The following is a 23157-nucleotide window of genomic DNA, read 5'->3' on the forward strand; positions in this document are numbered from 1 at the left end:
GTGTTCTGTGGCATGTTCCTGGTGGATCCCTGGCAGATGCCTCGCTGTAGTGAGAAACAGTGCATCCTCCAGAGAGATGCTGTGGTCTCAGTCCCAGGAATGTGATGACATGTAGGACTACATACAGTCTTTGTGGAAGATAGTTGTTAAGATGAGGTCATCCACAACAATATGACTGGTATCCTTATAAAAGGGGGAAAATTGGACAGATATGTGCATGAAGATGATACAGATACATCCACACACGTGTGAATGCCATGTGAATAGAAAGGTCGAAGTTGGAACAATACACCCGGAAGCCAAGAAATGCCAAGGACAGCTGGCAAACCTGCAGACATTCCGAGTGGCGCAAACAGATTCTCTCCCCAAAAGAAGCAATACTGCCCTACACTCTGGTCTCAGACTTCCAGCCTCTCCCGCTGCAGAAGAAATTTCGGTTTCTTGAGTCCCCAGTTTACGGCATTTCCTTCTGATTATCACATCACCATCCCTAAATAGGCTCCTCCTGCTGTTACCCTTCTGAACTCTGCAAGCTCGGGACACGGCTGAAAGCCCAGGTGTCCCAACAGGATTGGGACAAAGAAGGGGTCAGGGCATGCCAGTTCTGTTTTTCAAGTTTGGAAGGAACAGCGGAGCGCTGATAACACTAGAGGCCCCTGGTCAGGTTTCAGGAATCTGAGATCACTGCTGTCCTCGTCTCAACCCCAATTTAAAAACAGCAGATGTTGTTAGTCTATAAATGATGCCGCTTTCCAGTGTCTCCTAGAGTGCTTGTCAATCATTAGGCAGAAGCCCCACACTTGGTGCCGTTCATAATTGAGGGGCAAGTTCCACACTTGGTGCAATGTTAAAAGCCCAGAGGTGCAGGCAAATTGGCAGGTGCCTGAACCTTCCATCCTCTCAGCTCAGGGCGGCACGGGTCTGCTTTCTCTTGGCCTCTAAGGAGCCAGCTCAGCCAGGCTAGTCCGGGAGGAAAGGCGTCCCTGGCTACCAGGCTGCGCAGCTACCGGGGGAAATGCAAGAGGACGCGTGCCCAGCGCCTGGGGTCAGAAAGGGAGGAGGGCCGCTTTGTGAGGAAACAATTTGCAGAGCCGGCTAAGGTGGGAGTCAGGCGGGTCGCCCGGGCTCAGGCACCGCAGGTACCCCGCGCTAGCGCCCCTGAACAGGACCAGCGCCCCGGAGCGCACCCCGACATGGCCGCCGAAACCGGGCTCCCGCGCCGCAGCCGGGACTCGGGATGACGCAACGGCGGCGGGTTGCATCAGCCCGCACCCTCGCGCTCAGCCCGCCCCATCGCCGCCCTGCCCCGGGCGCTGATTGGGCCACGTTGGGCACTGACCTCCGTCTCAGCCAATGGGCGGCAGCCACAGAGAGCGCAGTCTGTGGCGCCCTGGCGCGGGGCGCCCATAAAAGGTACCCGAGACGGGGGCGCGCGTCCCAAAGACGCCAAGTGTCGTTGTGGAGTCTCGGACGGCCGCGTCGCCGCCCGCTCGGCATCCTTGAGCGCAGCCGAGCCGCCAACGCCGCAGACATGGAGCCCGAGCCGCAGCCCGAGCCGCAGCCTGAGCCGCAGCCCGAGCAGGTCACGCTGCTGGTGAAGAGCCCCAACCAGCGCCACCGCGACTTGGAGCTGAGCGGCGACCGCAGCTGGAGTGTGAGCCACCTTAAGGCCCACCTGAGCCGAGTCTACCCCGAGCGCCCGGTGAGTGGGGGGTCCCGGGGTGCCACACCCAGCAGGGCTGCCTGGACTCAACTGTCACGCATTGCAAGGCAGTGGTCCCCTAACTGCCCGACTGTCCTCGGTGCCCCTCTGCTTGCCCCAGCGTCTGTCATCTCTTCTGGGCCTCCACCCCTCCGCGCCTGCCTCCTGCTAGCTGCTTGCCACTTCGCTTCCCTGTTTCTTCTTACTGTCACACATCAGCCCCACGTCCCTGTACTCCTTCCTCGTCCTCCCAGGTGGCATACAGCCTTCGCTGAGCCAGGGAAACAGTAATTTGACCTTGGATAAGTCATTTCCCCATCTAAACCTTAGTGGGACCCCCCCCCCAAAAAAAAAAAAAAAAAAACCAACAACTAGGTGATTAGATGTTCCCAATTCGGCTTGCATCCAGTGGGTAGAAATAAGAAATGTGGATGCTGCCAAACGAGACTTCTGGGTGCAGCGAGGATGGAAGAGTGATTGTGCCAGCTTGGGCCAGTGGCTGGGGTGCGTGCCCAGTCACCAACTTCTGAAGGTCCTACGCCCAGAAGCTAGACGTGGTTCTTCTCCGGCCACCTTCCGTTGGCTGTCCCCTCCCCGTCCGTCGCTCAGCGCTCCAGAGGCATTCCTTAGCCCGGGGAGGAGCCCCCTTAACTTTCTAGCAAAGGGTGATTGAGAAAGGAAGCCGCAGCTGGAGTCGCCCTGAGTCTGGCTGGACGACTTCCGTGGGTCAGTTAGGAGTCTTTCTTTTCTAGTTGACACATCTGTCAACAGTTCCCTTGGCCCCGCCCACCCCTCCCGGTCCCTGCCACGTGACGGAGGCTGTGCTGGACCTTCCTGTATTTACTTTGTACTCTGAGGTTATGTAAGTGTCCACGAGTGCAGTTCTGGATCAAACGGGAGAGGGCAATGGGGTGGCTGCAGATCGGGGACTGCCAGCAGTTGCCTGCGAGCTCCAACCGGCGGCAGCGCAGCGGCGCGTGGGTTTCGGTTTGTTTTGGTTCCGCATTGTCGGCAATGTAGACCAGACTTTTCCCTTCTGAGTCGTTAGGAACTTTCTTCCAATCCAGTGCCCTCTGGAACGTCTGGGCGGTCTGTAGTATCTCCATGGCCGTTTCCATGAGACCAGTTGTCCTTGTTGGCAGTTAGGCACACGAATGATGCTCGTGTGATCTCTGGTTGCATCATTTGTAGAAGGCTCTGTTTTGAGGCCTGTTTTCCTCAGGCAAGGAACATTGGGCCTCTTGGATTTGAAGACCTAAGATGGTAAATACAGGTCTCCTGGGTATACAAACCTGTGCCTTAAAAATGACTGGGAATGGGTGCAATGGTGCACGTCGGTAACCCAGTACTGGAAAGACCAACCCAGGAGGGTCATGTCCTCTTGGACTATATGTAGTGAGAGCCTCTCTCAGAAATTAAGGAAGAAAGCATGCTCATATTTTTCTGTAGTAGTACCTGCCATCGGGTGAGAATCCTGCCTTTATAATAGTTATTTGCTTAACATTTAATTTTCAAATTGGCCTTGAGGACAGAGTGTCAATTTGAGCCTTTAAAGGAGAAAAGCAATTTAAATCCACAGGCAACTGTGTTTTTGTTTGTTTGTTTTTGTTTTTTCCCAGCATTTGCTGGTGGTTGACTTCACATTTAGAATAGTATTTTGCAAACTGATGTAGATAGCATTTACCAGCAAAGCCATTCAGAACAACAGTGAATACAACATCCAATATGGTGTTTGTTTTAGGTATAGGGTCAAAAAGTCCTTATGGATGTGCATAAGTAGATGCAGGTTTTGTTGTCATTTGGGTTTTGAGGCCAGACTTCTTAGCCCAGGCTAGCCTGAGCTTGTTATGTATCTGAGGCTGGCCTCATCTTGAGCTTTCTGCCTCTAGCTCTCAAGTACTGGGCTTGTAGGCATATGCCACCAGGCCTAGGTGGGTGCAGTTTTTCTGGTCTTTTGGGGGGCAGCATTTGGAGATAGGATCTCTCTAGCAGAAGCTTATCTGCAGCTCGTTCATATCCCAGTCTGGCCTTGAACTACTACCTAAGCTAACTTCATGCTGGGATTCTAGAGCTGGGCTGTTTGGTGTCTTCTGTCTCAGGTTGTTTGGAAAGGACAGTTTCATGCCAAGTTTTGCTTAGTGGGTTATTCTGGTAGGCAGCTGGTAACCTGTGGGTGGTATCCTGTCCATTTCTTTTAAGTACATACTTTTAAAAATATGGTTTAAGCCAGGCAGAAGTGGTACACACCTTTAAATCTCCCCACTTGGGTGGCAGAGGCAGGTGGATCTCTGTGAGTTCAAGGCCAGCCTGGTCTACAGAGCGAGATCCAGGACAGGCACCAAAACTATGTAGAGAAACCCTGTCTCAAAAAACAAACAAAAAAATGGTTTAAGAGAAATTTAAAAATAGATTTTAGAAATGAGAATTCTATAAAAGTATGTGGACTCCGTGTGTTTAAAATTGCTATTATGGAGGAGAACATGGGTTGGAATCTTGATCCCAGCAGCAGGTCACCTCAGGTGCTATGGGCAAAGACTGACCAAGAGTTTTCTCTGGGGCCAAACCAGGTTTTAAAGTTTGTTGCTGCTGAGACCCTAAATACAGTTTGTGTTTTTAGTAGCAGGAAGCAGTTTCCTTCTGAATAAGAAGTAAGCTGTGTGACCCCAGTTCTTATAGACTAGGGGGTCATTTGCATATATATTTAAGATTAAAGTCAATCACTTTCTAAGTAAAAGTTTTGCACGTGAGAACTTAAAAGAAAAGTCTTGGGCGGTGCTGGGGCAAACACTTGGGATCTGTGCTCATCTGTGCTTTTCCTTCTGTTTTTGGTCAGCGCCCGGAGGACCAGAGGTTGATATATTCTGGGAAGATGCTGCTGGATCACCAGTGTCTCCGAGACTTGCTTCCAAAGGTACTTTGTGGCACTTAGAATCTTTGGGGTGTTGTCAGACGCTCGCAGGCTGAGTCCAGGTCCTGAGGTATCTCTTTTTATACTCAGCAGGAAAAGCGACACGTTCTGCACCTCGTGTGCAATGTGAAGAACCCCTCAAAAACGCCAGAAGCCAGCACAAAGGTATGTTGTCCTCTTACGATAAGCCTATTTGTGTCTCAGATACTCAAAAGAAGGAGAAGGGAAGCTGGTGAAGCTTAGGAGAGATTTTATAGTGTGCCCCGCCCTGTCACGCCAGGTCGTAGAGGCTGGGTTCTCAGTGCGGCGAAGGTTAGTGTCGTGGTAGCAGACTGCAGAATGCCTGCCGTGTGCAAAGGAGAACTCGAGCCTCTGAGTCGAGGTCACTGTCTGTCCAGAATGCAGCACCAGAATGGCCCCTGAAAGTGGTGTTTACAGAAACGAATACATTTCTCTAAGGAACACTTTTGTTTGCTTTTGTTTTTTTGAGACAGGGTTTCTCTGTGTAGCCCTGGCTGACCTGGAACTTACTCTGTAGACCAGGCTGACCTGGAACTCACAGAGATCTACCTGCCTTTGCCTCCTAAGTACTGGGATTAAAGGCAGGCACCCCATTGCCAGACTGGAAACATTACTTTTTATAAAGAGTAAAGAAGTAAATATATTTCCTGTAGAAATTTCTGTCATGGTTGTTTGGGTAGAAAAAGGCCATACTCTTCATTATATGATCTCTAAAGACTTTCATTTGACACTGAAACTCATCTGTTTTTCCACTCCACAATGTTTGCTTAAGTATACACCAAAATAGTCTAGTGTGGCAATGGACTTAAATTTGTATTTCCTGCAACATCTGAGAATCACATAGGAAGTCCTCTTCCCTTTACATTGCTGCCTAGTTGTGTGTGTCATCTTGTTGGTCACATTTAATTTCTAGACTTTATGGTTTAGCACCATACATTTTAACATCAGCAGGAAGCTTTCTCACTAATGATAGTTGCATTTGGAAGGTGAGACTGCAGTAGTTATTCTTGGGGAAACAAAAATGTGGATAATCTTCTTTAGTTTTTATTCGTGTGTGTGTGTGTGTGTGTGTGTGTGTGTGTGTGTGTGTGTGTGTGTGTGTGTGTGTCTAGATATTAGATACTGGTATCTACATAGAGAGTTTTTGCTCAGGCTTGAACCCAGGGCCTCGTGTGTGCAAGGCAAGACCTCTACCCCTGAGCTACATTCCTCAACCCTAGCATCTGAACAAATTTAGATTTCTTTTTTAAATAACATTGTACTGAGTTTTGTCGAGTTGAGGGGTGAGGATAAGCATACCAGCCACTTGTAGCAAGACCGTGCTTTTGGCGTGATTGCAGACCGTTGCATCAGGCCCGCCCTTCGTCCTGACGTTTGTGTTACTTAACTTAGGGTGCTGAATCCACAGAGCAGCTGGCTAACGCTAATCAGGCACAGCATCCTGGGGATTCCCCGAGTGATGGCTTAAGGCAACGGGAAGGTCTTCGGAACCTTTCTCCCTCCGGATGGGAGAACATCTCAAGGTGAGTGTCCATTTGTGTCAGTTTCAGGAGGTGTGTTTACACAGGGTACAGTCAGAGCTCCAGGATTACATAAGGGCTTCATGTTAAAGACCTCATGGGTTTATGCTTCTTAATGTCAGTCTCTCGGTATAGATTTTTAAAAGTAGCTGCATGAGATGAAAACGCAAGCCTTTTAGCCCCGAGAGGGGTATGCTTCCCGGTGGCTGCCTCCTGCCCGCAGCCCTGTTCTGTGGCTTCTTAAGTTACACCCCTCAAAGGACAGAATTTGTGCCAAGATTAAAAGATAAAGGTGAAGCAAAGTTTAAAAATTAAATGAAGCGGGGCTGTGGTGGCGCACGCCTTTAATCCCAGCACTCAGGAGGCAGAGCCAGTCGGATCTCTGTGAGTTCGAGGCCAGCCTGGTCTACAGAGCAAGATCCAGGACAGGCACCAAAACTACACAGAGAAACCCTGTCTCAAAAAAAAAAAAAAAAAAAAAATTAAATGAAAATACACACGGTGTTTTATTTTTTTTCTCTTGGAGAATTTACTTTCCTGGATAAATATGTTTTTTGAGGTACATTGTTAGATTTAGGGTAAGAGGGGAGTACTGATAGGCTAAACACCAGGTCAGGAACATTCTGGCTCTAAGCAAGATGGTTTATTCTTCTAGACGTTCTGGTTTGGGACAGAAACATTTATCTTTATGCAATTTTTATTTTATCAGTTTTTTATGAGGTTTCTTGACTCCTGCCCTACAAGGAGTGTAACAGGAGTGTGGGGCTTCTTCCCCTCTGCGTCCTTTTCTGTCCTGTCTTAGTTATAGAAGAAGTGCACAGCCCTAAGCCTCTCATGCGCTTGCTTTGGCCGAGGGAAGGCTGTTGCCTGCCCGAAGAAGCGAGTCTGGCACTGCCCAAACCGTGTCTGAAAGTCCAGGTCTGGTCCTCTAGCTCACGAGCTTGTGCGAGTTCCTCATTTTCTGAGCTGCACATGAGCTTTCTGTAATTAGGGTGGAACCCCTCGACAAGGTTGTTGGGTAGCCATCAAGCTGCGTGGGATACCAGGTGACCAGTAAGCACGTAGGGAGGGTGTCACCTGCGCTTGCTGGCTGCCGCAGTGTAGATCCTGACCTGGGGTCCGGGAGGACGAGAGGTTTTTTTCAGGAAGGGCTTGGGGATGTAGCTTGGGTATGCCCCTCTAAAGCATGATCAGGGATTTAATCCTGGGTGAGACTTGTGAGGAAAAGCATCAGCCTGTCTGCACAGCTGTGCAGAAAGCGTTTAGCATCTCCCTACTGAGATGAGGAGAACCAGGGCCGCCAGGGCTCTTGTTCCCATGGGATCTGATGAGCCACAGTGGGAAGCTGTCCTCAAGCTACTGTGCTCCAGGGACAGGGTGCATCATGCAGTTAGTTGACATGGTGAAGCCTGTCCGGTCTCTTTGACTTTAATTGCTGATTATATCTTAGTATTAAGCTCTTCATCCCCAACCCACTCAAAATGTGCTTTTGTTTGACTCTGCATACAGGCCTGAAGCTGTCCAGCAGGCATTCCAAGGCCTCGGGCCTGGCTTCTCTGGCTACACAACCTATGGGTGGCTGCAGCTCTCTTGGTTCCAGCAGATCTATGCAAGACAGTACTATATGCAATAGTAAGTCCCACTGTGCTGGGTGTGGCCACGGCTCCTGGGCCGGGAGAGAAATCCCACCTGTGCTCTAAGTGCAGAAGGGAGAGAGGGCTGGGCTTGTCTGTCCCCAGAGTCCTGTTCTTTGTGGTTCTTGGTGTAGTAGAGTGGAAACAAGAGCTTCCTGGTTTGTGTATTGCTGCAGAATTAGTTCCAGATAAGCTCTTCTCAGACATTCTGAAGACCAACTTTATTTTATAGACATGGTGCTGGATACTTTTAGTTCTTCACTTTAATCCCAGCATCCGGGAGGCAGAGGCAGGTAGATTTCTGAGTTCGAGGCCACCCTGGTCTGCATAACAAGTTCCAGGCCAGCCAGAGATCAGAGACACATAATGAGTTTCAAAACCCACCCCCTCTTCCGCAAGCGAGCGAGCGAGCGAGCGAGGGCGCGCGCGCGCGCACACACACACACACACACCCTACACACGCACACACAACTTACAGAAGATTCTTCTCTAAAATGAAGACAAACTAGGTGTATACATTCCTAGTCATAATTGTTAACAGTGCAAAGACCCCATGGGCTGAGAGAGCCCTGTCCTTCCGAGGCCTCGCCTGCAGCAGTGACGTTTCTGTTGTTTTTATTTTAGCCTAGCTGCCACTGCGGCATCAGGAGCTTTTGTCCCAACACCAAGTGCACAAGAAATACCTGTGGTCTCGACACCGGCTCCAGCCCCTATTCACAACCAGTTTCCAGCCGAAAACCAGCCAGCCAATCAGAACGCAGCTGCTCAAGTGGTTGTTAATCCTGGAGCCAATCAGAACTTGCGGATGAATGCCCAAGGTGGCCCTCTTGTGGAAGAAGATGATGAGATAAACAGAGACTGGCTGGATTGGACCTACTCAGCAGCGACCTTTTCCGTGTTCCTCAGCATCCTCTACTTCTACTCCTCCCTGAGCAGATTCCTCATGGTCATGGGCGCCACCGTTGTCATGTACCTGTAAGCAGATGGCTCTCTTTTCCTTTACTGATGTCATGTACCTGTGAGCAGATGGCTCTCTTTTCCTTTACTGATGATGTCATGTACCTGTGAGCAGATGGCTCTCTCTTTTCCTTTGCTGATGTCATGTACCTGTGAGCAGATGGCTCTCTTTTCCTTTACTGATGATGTCATGTACCTGTGAGCAGATGGCTCTCTCTTTTCCTTTGCTGATGTCATGTACCTGTGAGCAGATGGCTCTCTCTTTTCCTTTACTGAAAATGACACTGTGTGGTGACTTAAGCACAGATATCTTGTTTCAGTCTGTGAAAGAGACTGAAGGAGCGTACTGAAATTCTGTCATTCTGGCACTTCCAATACAAGGAGTCCACAGTCAGTCAGAATGCCGAGGTCCTGGGTTAGTGCAAGACGAATATTTTCATCTTCCAGATAAGTGAATAAATGGCCTTTCAGGCTGGTGGGCTTGTGAACCTCACACAGAGCCACAGTGCAGCACGAGAGAGGTTGTATTTGTTTCCAGGAGGACAGAGTGGTTTTTTATCAGGCTGCAGCTGCCTTGCCGGACGAAGGTCAGACGGTGACTGTTGTCCCAGCCGTGAGGGGCCAGTGACCCTTTACACAGCCGCTGTTTGCTTCAGCTGTTAGTGCGCTGGGGCCGTAGTGCCAGCTGGAGAGGATTCTGTGTCTTCTCAGGGGACGTTTGGCAGCATCTGGAGGAAGTCACGGCTAGAGGCCTGGTCTGTGGTTGAGGAAGTGGCATCAGGGGATGCTTCTAAGTTCCCGGCAGTGTACAGGAGAGTTCACACTGAGGACCCAGCCCACGAGAGCTTGGCCTACAGGGATAGGCCTCTGGTTAGAATGGAAAGGGAAAGTTTGACTTTACAGTAAAAATGGGTTTTTAGTTTAGGTTTTAAAAATGTAAGAAGCACAACCATTCCTAATATTTTGTCTTGAAAGTTGAATTTTACTAGATTTTCCAACTAGAGCCTTTTATCAAATATCTATATAGTCTGTAGAATCAAATATCTATGTGACCAAACTTAGGTTATTATTACATTATGTATATGTATATAATTGCAGTTTTATGTATGAATGTATTTCCTACTTCTGTCAAGTTTGGTTTGTTTTTATTTCTGTGGTGCTGGGGTAAGGACCCTGGGCCGCCTCCATCCAGGCCAACAAGCATACTTTGTCTAACATACAGTCACAGCTTGTTCCTTTTTTCTTTTTTAAATTTTGAGACAGGGTCTCGCTGAGTTGACCAGACTGGCATTGAACTTGCTCTGTAGCTAAGGCGGGCTTTGAACTTTGAATCCTCCTCCTGTAGCCTCCCAGGGAGCTGGGATTACAGGATTACCAGGCTCATGCCACTGCATGCTGGCTCTGTTGAGGTTTTCGAGTGCCAGGTTTAGTTCATATCAGAAAGCACTTATTAACACATACTGCACGCTAGATGTTTATTGCCAGTGAGTAAAACACAACTCCTGCCTTTGAGGACCGGAGGCCTGACAACATCCAGGAGACTGATAAACTGGCTGGACAGGTGGCATCGGGGCTTCTGCTCCTTAGACTCTTGTGTGGGTCCCACGTGGCTTAATAGAAGTGTGTCTGTTTGTGCTCTCTTAAAGGCATCACGTTGGGTGGTTTCCATTCAGACAGCGGCCAGTTCAGAACTTCCCTGATGATGGTCCTCCTCAGGAAGCTGCAAACCAGGACCCCAACAATAACCTCCAGGTACAGGCCTCCCTGCCCTGCCTCACGGGCTCCAGTCCTCAGCCTTCAGCCTTTCAGACTCGTGGCTTGCCATTTTTAAGGCTAAGTGTTTCATGGTTTAAAAAAAAAATTATTCTTATAGCAGCTATTTTTAAGGCTTTGACTATTCTATATGGGCATATGGCAATTGGAATTTTTGCATATGTAATGTTGGGGAGGTTGGCCCACATTTTGAGAATAAGAGCTACATAACAGTGCATTTAATTATGGAAAGTGCCGATGGATAGTCATTCTAATTGACTAGGCACATTACCACATCTCAGAATAGATTTCCTGAAAAATAACACGTAGAAACAGAATCTTCATAAAGCATGTTAATGCATAACCCTAAAGGATATACTTTATAACAAAAATTGCCTCCATAGTTGCCTCTGGCGACACTGAGCTGCCTTGGTTGGTTTTTTAGCTCAGGGCACTGCCCAAATCTGAGGGCTGGTTAGTGTGTGGCCAAGTCAATTACTATTTGATAGTAGCTGAAGGTCAGGGTACTTCAGTTCCTCTGACACTGGCCAAGAGGAATGTTGGGAACTGTGGAAGGCCAGCTGCGGATGTGCTGTGGATGCTCAAAGGTGCCTCCTGCAGCCAAGGACTCGTCCCCCAGGGAGAAGTCCGCCTGCCAGGCTTTGCCCTGACCTGTCCTCAGGATAGGTGTCCTCTAGACCCTAATCGTCTTTCTCATTGTGCTTTTGTCTTTAGGAAGGCACGGATCCGGAAACGGAAGACCCCAACCACCTTCCCCCAGATCGTAACGTGCTGGACCCTGAGCAGACCAGCCCTTCGTTTATGAGCACAGCATGGCTAGTCTTCAAGACTTTCTTTGCCTCTCTTCTTCCAGAAGGCCCGCCAGCTATAGCAAACTGATGGCACTTGTGCTGTCTCTGGAGGCTTCGACAGCTCGGACTGGATCCTCTGCTCCAGCTCATTGTCCTCACCTGGTGTGACTCAGCAGAGTCACTGAAAACCCGCAGGATGGTGATGTGCTTTTGTGCCGAGCAGAAGCACAAACTAAGACATGAAGCCGTGATACAAACTGAACAGGGCCCCTCATGTCTTTATTCTGAAGAGCTTTAATGTATACTGTATGTAGTTTCATAGCCACTGTAAGCAGAAGGCCCAGGGTCGCATGTTCCCCAGATGTGTGTGCATGTGTGCTGTACATGGAAGTCATAGACGTGTGTGCATGTGTGCTCTACATGGAAGTCATAGATGCAGAAGTGGTTCTGCTGGTTCGATTTGATTCCTGTTGGAATGTTCAAATTACACTAAGTGTACTACTTTATATAATCAGTGAATTGCTAGACATGTTAGCAGGACTTTTCTAGGAGAGACTTGTGTATAATTGCTTTTTAAAATGCAGTGCTTTACTTTAAACCGAGGGTGACTTGGCAGAGGTGAAGCCTTTGCTGGGTTTTCTGTTCAATAAAGTTTTGCTATGAATGACTCTGGCAGAGACTCCCATTGTCCTGGCCGTTTGCTGTGTCCTTTGTCACCGGAGAATCAGGAGTTCAGCTGCTGTTCTTAAGTAACCTGAATACTGCTTTTCCTGAAAGGCTGTTTGTACCAGCGAGGGATGGGACAGTGAGGGTGCAGAGGCTCTTGTTAACTAGGGCTGTGCCTGGGTGTGTCCCGTTTCCTACCTAAGTGTCAGGGGATTATGGAGGAACCCACCAAGGTTACCCCCAAGTTCAAGGCCAGTGACATTAAGTGATGGGCCTGATTATTCCTTCCTCTGATAAACTTCAATTTCAATCGAGAAAGGAAAAGATGAGCCTAGAGCTTCTCATTCACCAACCCAGGCTCCTCAGGAGTGGCTTGGGGGCTGTTTGTCCCCCTAAAAACAGTCCTGACGTCTGTGTAGCTATAGTCGGAGGCTGCCAGAAACCAAGGCCAGAGTCTCCTCTTGGAAGCGCATGACTCACAATGCGTGGTGGTCTCTGGATGTGAAAGAGATGGGGTTATAATGGCGGGATGCCCAGGGGGCTAAGCTGGGGTTTGATGGTTTAGTTGAGCCCACTGAGCAGATTTGGAGTCAGTGCTCTGGCCAAAGGGTCAGGAAGGGCTCTACCATGGGCCCAGAGGTGGTGGTTACCAAATGAAATAGAAATGCTGGGGCTGCCTCAGTATATACAGAGGAAGGGACCCAAACCTTAGGGAAACTGCAGTGTTGGAGAGGAGTGGTATGTGTGTGTTGATAGGGTCCCATGCCCGTGGTCCTCACCTCTGAGAAATTCCCCTCTTCCACCTAAGGCCTCATCCAAATTCCCTATATTGGCTGACAGAGGAAGAGACCACAGACCTGTTTCTTTCTTTCTTTCTTTTTTTTTTTTTTAAGATTTATTTATTTGTTTGTTTGTTTGTTTGTTTATTATGTATGCCGCGTTCTACTTGCATGTGTCCTTGCAGGCCACAAGAGGGCACCAGATCTCATTACAGGTGGTTGTGAGCCACCATGTGGGTGCTGGGAATTGAACTCAGGACCTCTGAAAGAACAGCCAGTGCTCTTAACCGATGAGCCATCTCTCCAGCCCCACAGACCTGTTTCAATGACAGTTCTGCATGAGATGTAGGCAGCACCTGGAAAAGGATGGCTTGTAGCTTTCTGGGACATCCAAAGGGCAGTGGTATAGGGAACTGTCCCCTGTGGGCAGAACTTTAGGAGGTGGCATCATATGCTTATGAAGAGAGATGGCCAGAGCCACAAATGTATACGGATTAGACCATGTTTGTAATTACACTGCGGTGTAGACTGATTGTAATGTGGTGTGTGCCAATTATTCTGTATATACTGGTTATGGGCTGTGGCCAGTGGTTGAGCTGGTTGGGCAGGGACTTGAAGAAACAAGATTGAGAAGCTGGTGAAGGCCTGGGAAAGAGGCGTATAAGCAGACCCCTGAACAGGCAGAGATCCAAGGGTATATGTGTCCCACGTGAATTCTCCACGAAGGGTGAGCTCAACAGAAAGGGCTTTCGGAAGTGGAAGGGGGGACCCATTTGTAGACACCAGGCAGTCTCCTTCCCCTGCTACCCACATCACTGTTCCATAGGCTCACAAAGTGTCAGGGTGACGGGGATGGAGGTCTAGATGCAACAACATGAACTTCCACTCATGGTGAACCTGCTTGTAGCCACTGCTGAGTGCTCAGTCTGCCGGGCACAAAGATGGTTATCAGGTCCTTTGCTTCTGCGGATGGGGAGCTGTCTTCCCTGGAGTGCTTCAGGCCAGAACCACTCTGTCTTCATGGTATTCCATACAGCACCGCTTCGGATCACGGGACCTCCGCTAGCTTATCATGTTCCCTATCACACTGGACCAAATCAAAACACACCCACATATGACCTGCTTTGGAAACGGAGTATTAACAGATACTGAACAGCCTTGTAAGAAGGGAATCTGAACGCTGAGGGGGGACAATCCTGTGAAGGCGGACAGAGACTGGATTCATGCTGCTGAACAATGCCAAATATGACCACAAGAAGGAGCAAGAAAGACTTGCCTGAAGATTTCAGGGGCACGCCCCTGCTGACACCTTTACTTCCCCTCACATCCCCTAAACTGTGAGAACACACCTGTGTTGCATTGTGCCACCTGGCTGGTGATTTGCCATGGAAGTCTGAAGAAGCAGCCTGCATTCTGAAACAGCTATGGAATGGCCTTCTGAGGACTCAGTCACAGTACCACCACATGGCAGTGCTTGCAGGATGGGGACAACGTCCACTGAGGGGTGGTATGTTCTGAATCGACCAGGACTGGGTGTGACGATGCCCTAGCAAAACCTCTGTTCTTGGTCCCATGTCCTTAGGCCCTAGGGTCTAGGACTCAGGCCATATGGCTTATATAAGATTTCTAGGACTGTGTAAGAACCCAAGCCCCCAGACCAGGTGGCCTAAAGACTTTCTCCTGACGTTCTGAAGGCTTGGAGTCTGAAGGTGCTAGCCGGGTGTTTCCTACCTGGGTTTCTGATGGAAAATCCATTCCGGATCTTTCACTTTTGGTGTCCCAGCAACCTGATGGTCTCAGGCTAAGTAGCTGCAGCAATCCACTCCCCCCCCCCCCCCCCGCCTCTTCACCTGGCCCAATCCTCTCTCTCTGTGCCTCTGTATCTTCATGTTGTCTTACGGATATGTGCCATTGGATTTAAATCTGAAAGTGCCCCATTTCCATATACGCACACATTCTGAGGTTCTGGATGGAAATGGATTTGTGGATGTATGTTCTGAGAATGTCCCCCTAATTTTCATGTTGAAAATAATCCTCAAACTCATATATTGATGGTCTTTGGGGTGACACCTTTGGGAAGTAATTAGGGTTAGCTAAGATCACGAGGGTAGGGCCCCCTTGATGGGATTAGTGGCTTTCAGAAATAGATTCCAGTTTATAGCTCCCTGGTTCTGGCCACGTGAAGTCCCCCTCCATATTATCATGCAGCCCAAACCCCTCCTGACCAGGTGCTGGCTCCTTGACATTGAGCTCCCAGCTTGCTGAGCTGTGAGTTACATAAACCTCTGTTCTGTACAAACCATCAGGCCGTAGTATTCAGTTATAGCAACTGATACAGACCAACACAGGATCTGTTAATCAACCCACAACAGGGAGCGATTAAACTGGAGGCTAAGCATGCCATGGCCTGGTTGCTTTGGGCTCCCTGTGCCTCTGCAGTGACAGGTTACCAAGGAAGCTACCCTACTGACTAGAGAAATAGATTCTGGTGGCTGAGAGGAAACGGGGCTGCTCATGGCAGAAGTGGGGGGAAGATGGGGTACAGAAGCGGTCTCTCAGTACCGTCACCTTTCCAAAGAGGCCGTCGCATCTCAGTTCAGGCAGGACTGCCAGCGACACTGGGTCCCCTCAACAGGGAGTGAAGCCCCCACTGTGATGAAGCCCCCAAGGTGCTCACTAAGAACAAAGGGATGCTGAGTGGGCGGGGGAGGAAGGAGATGGGAAGCGCTGAGCACAGCCATGTGACCAGCTTCCTATGTGACACATCTCTGTCCCTCTGTGTCCCTCCCTCTCTTACCCTTTATCGTCTAACATAAGACGTTCATAGTTGTAATTTATGTCCCAGCATCTACGCCACACGTTCTCAGGGAGCAGAGTGGCCACTTCCAGGGACTCTGCATCCCCTTCTGGGGAGAAGGTCCGCGTGTTTCCACTGTGTGAGGAATACCTGTCATTCTAGACGGAAGTGTGGTTGTGTTTTGCACTTATTTGGAGGTTGAGGATGGCCCAAGGAGGGGCCAGGTTGACAGAAGTGGACTGGTTGAGTCCAGTTCTCCAAACACATAAATAGTGTGGTCTGACTTGCTTGCAGCCAGGTACCTTCAAATCAAGGGTGGCCCTCCCTAACCTGGGAAGGCCTCACTCAATTAGCTCACAGACCCGAGGTCTCCTCAGAGAGGAGAAATTTGGCTGCAGCCTTAGCTCCTGCCTGAGGTCCCTCGATGGCAGGCCAGCCCAGCCACGATCACATAAGCCCATGACAGCAATACATACACATTCCAGCTCCCTCCATCTCTCTGACGGAACATGGACTACTACAGTCTCAGCTCCTTGTCCCTGTGTGTCATGTTGGCCAAAATGGGTTGCTCTGGCAGGCCAGAACACTCATTAAGTCAGGGGCCTCTTCCCTTGCTTGTGTCTGAGAACAAAGCATGTGGGCTATCTCCAGCAAAGGATATGGTTTCTCAGTCTAGGAGAGGCCTGGGATCTGTAGAAAGAGGCAGGCCTCAACCCAAAGAATTCAAGGAGATCAGAAGTGATAGGATTTAAATGGTGACAACCCGGGTGTCGGGTTGGGTGGCTGTCTCTGACCATTGCCCTGTCTGTAGAGGAGGCACGACAATCAGCTTGTGACAATACATCTAAGAAACTCAACTAATCAGAAAGAAATGTGTTGGCTCCTGGCTCGGGGTGTTTAGACCGTAGTTGCTTGGGTCCACTACGGCAAGATAGCACAGAACAGTAGAGGGTGTGTGGAGCAGAAACGCTCGCTTTGTGGAGTCCAAGAAATGGGGAGAGAGATGGGGCCAAGGAAAAGGGGGAAAGGGGATGTTACTAGAAGGAAGAGAGGAGAGGGAGGGAGGGAGGGAAGGAGAAAGGGGGGAGACGGAGGGAAAGAACAGAAGGGAAGAGGAAACGAAGAGAGACTAGAAAGAGGCCAGGGATAAAACATCCAGCAGACAAAGGGCTCCCTGCTCTGGGGTCAGCTTCCTCCAAGCAAGTCCACCTCCTAAAGTCCATGCCTCCTCCCAGAAGCCAGTAAGCTATGACTCCACCATCGAGGTCGGCACCCTCATGAGTCAGTTCCTTCTCAAAGACCCCACCTCTGAACACTTCTGCAGGGGGCACCAAGCCTTCACTGTGAACCTTTGGGTGAGGCACTTAGGATCCAAACATAATATTTGGCCTTTCTGGTGATCCCTGTGTATGTGAAAGTGTGTGTTCCTGAGGACAGAGGTGCTTACCAATATCAAGGTGTGGGAGCCCGTCCCACAGCTGGCTGCTCCCACAGCTGGCTGCTCCCACAGCTGGCTGCTCCCACAGCTGGCGGGCCAGAGCATAACTATGTGCACAATATTACCCACACTCAGGGTCAGCACGGCTGACCCACTTGGGGTTTACATCTTGGCAGGTCAGTAGAGACCGCACTGGGGTACAAACATATAAAATGTCAAGAGTTCAGGAGAAAAACATGGAAGGAAGAGAAATTATGGGTAGGGGTTTGGGTGGGATTAAGCAGCGGTCAGGGAAAGCCTTGCTGAAACTGAACTGACTAAAGAGTTGCAAATTACAGAGGTCTTGGGGCAGGATCGAGCTTGGCATTGCATGCACCCTGCATGATGGCATGTTGAGGCCGAGCCAAAAGAAGAGATAGGAGATGAGGTCCAGAGTGGGCAGAACAGACCATGTGGGATACTATCGGCCAAAGTGCGGATCACAAGTCTTAGCTGAAACAAGGTGGGGCCACTGGAAGAGCTGTGAGCCGTGAAGTCTGATGGTGGTGTCCTCCACGGAGCTGGGGTTTAAGGCAGAGGGAGGATAAGTCAAGTGTGGTCGTCACTGATGCAGGAAGACACTTCCTCCCAGGGTGGGCAGACAGACAGCGATAATCCCATACACCGTATCGGCTGGCACCATAGCTCTTAGGCTATGAGCACTCTTGTTTATCTTTTTAAGAGAAACGTGTGTGTGTGTGTGTGTGTGTGTGTGTGTGTGTGTGTGTTGTCACCGGCAACTGTAGCTTCCCCACATGGGTGCTGGGAATCAACCCAGGTCCTCGGCCAGAGCAGTATGTACTCTTAACTGCTGAGCCATTTCTCCGGCCCATTCTCTTGTTCTTTTTTTTTTTTTTTTTTTTTTTTGGTTTTTCGAGACAGGGTTTCTCTGTGTAGCTTTGCGCCTTTCCTGGGACTCACTTGGTAGCCCAGGCTGGCCTCGAACTCACAGAGATCCACCTGGCTCTGCCTCCCGAGTGCTGGGATTAAAGGCGTGCGCCACCACCGCCCAGCCCATTCTCTTGTTCTTAACAGACACTGCAGGAGCCATCTCTTAGAGTAGGTCCCTGATGGCCAGAGAAAGGATGCCAAGAGGACCAGGCCTACTGCATCCTCACTGGCTACAGCAAACCTATGCAGAGCCAGCTTGGGGTTGGGGGCAGACAAGAGGATGGCAGAGATGCTGGAGGATCTGGGATGGTGGTGGTGATGGGGTGGGGGTGGGGCTGCAGCACCACCTTGCGGTAGTGTGAGAGGTGGTGGAAGACACAGCAGGAGGGCGGAAGGCTGTTCTGATGACAACTGTCTGTCTGGGGCTGGCCTGGGATTGTTCCCACGGAAGGGCAGTAGGGTTGGCCCAAGAGGGCGGATTTGCATCCAGCATGGCGCCCGAGGGAAACCCCATTGCCTCTGAGCTCCTGCCTCCACAACAGATTGACACAGTCTCTACATGAGACACCAGCCCTGCCAATAGGGAGTTCGTGAGACTCCAAGGAAGTCACACAAGCTTTCCAAAGGTCGCCCTGGTGACAGGTGCAGGGCACACTGGATGAAGGATGTGTTTGTTTCCTGCATTGTTATTTTTTAAAATGTATTAGGTAAATGTATTCTCCACTTGAAGTGAGGATATAAAGTTCCTGCTTTAAAACACATTTAAGTGAAAAAGCAAATTTAAGGGTTTTGAGAAGTTAACTAAACAGAAGCCTGTTGCATATGCAGAAAAGGCAACAGTCCTGGCCGTGGTTCCTCCAGGACTGACCAGCAGGAGGCGCTCACTACCGCCGAAGGGCTCTGAGAACACAATGATCATGAAAATGTTTTGAAAGATGTGAGGTGAATTCTGAAACGTGTCCATTGGGGCGGATGCTGTGGGGCTGCCTGTGTACTAATAGGTAAGTGTGTCTCACATTCGTGACTCTGGGTATCTATGTATAGGTGGTATGTGCACATCTGCACATGAACATACTACTGTCCACACAGACGCATGAGGTTACCTGCGTGCAAATATCTATCTATCTGGGCAGGCATGTGGGCAGAGTGTATCAGGTGTGTGCATATCTTGGGTGGCCGCTGTTAATAGAGTCAAGTAATTTTCTCCCAACATTCAGCATTACAGTAAGGGATTAGGCTGGGCTGGAAGCCAGGCTGGCCTGCCACCAGCCACCAGAGGGCAGAAAATGTCTAGGTGGAAGCTGATTCAGCCAGTCCCAACTCTCTTTTCTTGGGTCTCTATTAGGCAAGGTCAGCTTTGAACTTGGCACCAAAAGCCTTGGCATCTCTCTGCCTCATTGCTACTTCTCTTGACCCCTTCAGGTCTCTTCCTTATCCAGTGACCCCTGGGTGAATTTTTCTGAGCCCAGGGCTCAGAAAGCAGACTGGTTGTTACATGGTGGATTAGGACCTGGAGGAATCCTTTGGGATCCCAGGAAGGGTGCTCCTGGCCCAGCCAGCATGAATTCCCAAAGTGTCAATGCCAAGGTGTCCAGGAACAGGGCTGGTTCTTCTGGTTCCTCCACAGTTTGGACTCTGTTGGGAGGTCTTGCACTGGGCACTATGGAGCTACCCGCCATTCCTGCTCTCGGCCCTAGGCCTGATCAGAATGTGGCCAGGCACAGCCTTCGCATTGGCTTGTGTGGAGTGGGCCCCCCTGGGGATTCATGGCAGGGCACATGCATGGGCAGGAGCATCCCAGAGCCAGTCTGGTGGTGACAGCAGCCATCAACAGGGACCGCTGGTCTCCTTCAGTTTACTGGACCTCTGCTCTGCGATGACTAGCCTTCTATGATGGTCCATTGGAGGCTCCCAGGACTGAGAGATGAACAGGGCCAGCTCTCTGGCAGCACTGGGCATGGACTGGTCCATTCCTGGTCTTGTCCTTCACCTGGTGGCTGCCAGAACTCCTTGGTGAGTGGTCGCATCACTCATCTTAACCTCTGTGCTCGCTCACCCTGACTTTACCTGGTCTGTGTGTCAAATCTCCCTCTGCTTCTCTTTGCTAAGGACAAGTGATGTCATCCCAAAATCATATGTGCAAAATATTTTTATTGTATCTTCAATAATTTCCTCCATTAACAGCAGCATTCTCGGGTTCCAGAAATTAGATCAGAGCGGGCTTTCTTTCTGTTGATGGCAGGACCACCACACATACCCTCCCATACCCTTGGAGTCATCTCCAGGTGACTTGTAACACACAACACAAGGGAGATGCCATGTAATTAAGTGCTATGCTGTGGGTCTGAGAATGACGGCAGGGAAAATGTTCTCTTCATCTCCAGCACAGAAATGCCAACTGTGGACCGAACTTCATAAACGTGTCAGCAAGAGTGCAACTTTGGGAGGGTTCCTGTGTGCGCAATTGTGTGTGGAGACCAGAAGACAACCCCAGTGTGGCTCCTCAGATACCATCCACCCTCCCCACTTTTTGGAGATAAGTCCGCTCACTAGCCTGGAACCCATCAAATAGGCTAGGCTGCTTGGCATCAAGTCCCAGAGGTCTCTTGTCTTCGTTTTCTCAGTGCTGGGATCACAAGCAAGTAGCAGCTATGCCTAGGTTTGGTTTGGTTTTGTTCTGGGACTCAAGCTTAGCATTTTGCCTGAGCCTTATTGAAATTGTGGCTGCACAGTGCATGGGTAAGGACATGCTGTAATAGTCTCATTCCTATAAACCAGATAGCCCAGGCCTGGGTGTGTGTGTATGTTATTCTGTAGAGACTTTTCTGAAAGGACAGACACTAAATTACTAAGTTGAAAGACTAGGGCAGGGCTATTGTTACCCTTGAGACCCACAGGACTGCCACCTCCTCCACATTTGAGCATAGACGCAGGAGGCTGTAGGGTCTCTAAACAAACAGCGGAGTTACCAGATGACATGGAGTCTCGTGGGAGCCCAGCTTTGACCCCTTGACAGCTGCATGCCTGGCAGTTGTGGAATCTCTTGGAGCCTCGGGGTCTTTCTTCCATGGGGAGTGAGAAGGAGACAAGTCATTGCATGGGAAGGGGGAGGACTGAGCACAGCACTTGGTCCACAGCTCACTGGCTGGAAGGAGCACCTGCCCATCAATGCCCGGGCACCAGCATGATTTTGGGATGACATCACTTGTCCTTAGCAAAGAGAAGCAGAGGGAGATTTGACACACAGACCAGGTAAAGTCAGGGTGAGCGAGCACAGAGGTTAAGATGAGTGATGCGACCACTCACCAAGGAGTTCTGGCAGCCACCAGGTGAAGGACAAGACCAGGAATGGACCAGTCCATGCCCAGTGCTGCCAGAGAGCTGGCCCTGTTCATCTCTCAGTCCTGGCTCCTTGCTATCAGCTGCAGACTTAAAATATGTTAAAAATCATACACTCTGACCTCCAGAACTGCACGTTTCTGTTGTTTTAAGCACTGAGTAGGAATAACTTGCTACAGCAACCACAGGAAACTCATACAGGCTCCAAATGCCCAGCAAGAGCCTGTCAGCAAACAATAAAACCATAATTATAAGATCGCAGGACTCAGGATAGCTTATGTGGCAGGAGATCACTTTTGTAAAAGATACTCAGTGTTGTGTTCCTGTGTGTGTGTGTATGTGTGTGTGTGTGTGTGTGTGTGTGTGTGTGTGTGTGTGTATGTGTACACAATACTGAGTGAGAAAAACATCTCTTAATTATTACCCAGTACAGGTCTTCCTGGAAAAAGCCTGCATACAAGGACAGTCAGCCTCACCGGCAAACTGTTGGAGGCAATATAAACATTCAATTGGGAGCTCATTTGATACATTGGAATACTGTGAAAGAATAAATAAAAAGAAAAGGATATCATTAAGGAGTAGGAAGGAGGGGCTGGAGAGATGGCTCAGCTGTTAAGAGTACTGGCTGCTCTTCCAGAGGACCTGGATTCAATTTCCAGCACCTACATGGCAGCTTATGACTGTCTGTAAATCCAGTTCCAGGGGATCCAACGCCTTCACACAGATATACATGCGGGCAAAACACCAATGCACATAAAATAAAATACAAATAAATAAATAATTTTATAAGAAGAGGAGGAAGGAATTCTGCAAATATAAAAATAATTAATAAATCTGAATGTAGCTATTGAGCAGAACACTACACAATTATAAAACAAATATCCTGTCTATACCCATTTAGTCACTTTTCTATTTCTGTGACAAAACACCATAACCAAGGAAACTTATAAAGAAGGCATTTAATTTGGGGCTCGCAGTTATAGCAAGTTAGAGTCTATGACTTTCTTGGTAGGCAGGCATGGCGCTGGAGCAGTAGCTGAGAGCTTACTTACATATCGATCCACAGGCATGAAGCAGGGGGAGAAAGCTAACAGAGAATGGCATGGACTTTTGAAACCTCAAAGCCCACTCCTCCCCAGTGACACATCTCCTCCCACGAGGCCACACCTTCTAATCCTTCCCAAATCGTTCCACCAACTGGAGGCCAAGCATTCACCTATGGGGGCCATTCTCACTCAAACCACATTCTTATGGAGAGACCGTCACAATATGATAAGAACAAAAAGCCCCTAGTAAAAGAGTTTCTAGGGGCTGGAAAGTTGCTCCACAGTTGGGTACTGCTCTTTCAGAGGATTGAGTTCAGTTCAGTTCCCAGCATCCACACCAGGGGGCTCACAACTGCCTGTAACTCCAGCTCTAGTGGGATCTAACGTCCTCTTCTTGCCTTCATAAGCAACTACACTCAGACGCACATATCACACCCCCAACACAGTCAAGTACACGTAATTAAAAATGTATCTTTTAGATAAATAAATGAGTTTCTTGGGGCTAGATAGATGTCTCATCTATCTAGGTAACAATTTAAGAGAGTTAAGTACTGCTCTTGAAGAGGACTCAAGTTCAGATCCCAGCACACAAGTTGGGTGGCTCATATTGCCTGTAACTCTAACTCCCAGGGGAATCTGATGCCCTCTTCTGGTCTCTGCAGGTAACTGCACACAAGTGCACATACCCATACACAGACAGTCTCTTTCTGTCTCTCCTCTCTCTCTCTGTCTCTCTCTCTCTGTCTCTCTCCCTCTCTCTCATATACACACATAATTAAAAAATAAAATTAAATATTTAAAAGAGATTGTTGCTGGGCATGGTGGCACATGCCTTTTATCCCAGCACTCAGAAAGC

The 23157-nt window shown here is 49.3% G+C and overlaps 1 protein-coding gene across 2 annotated transcripts; it reads left to right on the forward strand.

Moving 5' to 3' along the window:
• The first annotated feature begins 1362 nt into the window (after nucleotides 1–1362).
• Herpud1 (homocysteine inducible ER protein with ubiquitin like domain 1) lies at nucleotides 1363–11985 on the forward strand. 2 transcript variants are annotated; one of them, XM_028871467.2, is made up of 8 exons: nucleotides 1363–1702; nucleotides 4536–4613; nucleotides 4701–4775; nucleotides 6024–6154; nucleotides 7661–7783; nucleotides 8410–8760; nucleotides 10389–10494; nucleotides 11230–11985. In XM_028871467.2, the coding sequence occupies exons 1-8, from the start codon at nucleotides 1532–1534 to the stop codon at nucleotides 11392–11394; spliced, it is 1200 nt and encodes a 399-aa protein (XP_028727300.1). In that variant the 5' UTR covers nucleotides 1363–1531; the 3' UTR covers nucleotides 11395–11985. The 2 variants fall into 2 exon arrangements, with proteins under 2 accessions (XP_028727300.1, XP_028727301.1); XM_028871468.2 differs by having other exon boundaries at nucleotides 1374–1702; nucleotides 4704–4775.
• Nucleotides 11986–23157: the final 11172 nt, after the last annotated feature.

Source organism: Peromyscus leucopus, chromosome 5 (assembly GCF_004664715.2).
Source record: "Peromyscus leucopus breed LL Stock chromosome 5, UCI_PerLeu_2.1, whole genome shotgun sequence".
NCBI lineage: Eukaryota > Metazoa > Chordata > Mammalia > Rodentia > Cricetidae > Peromyscus > Peromyscus leucopus.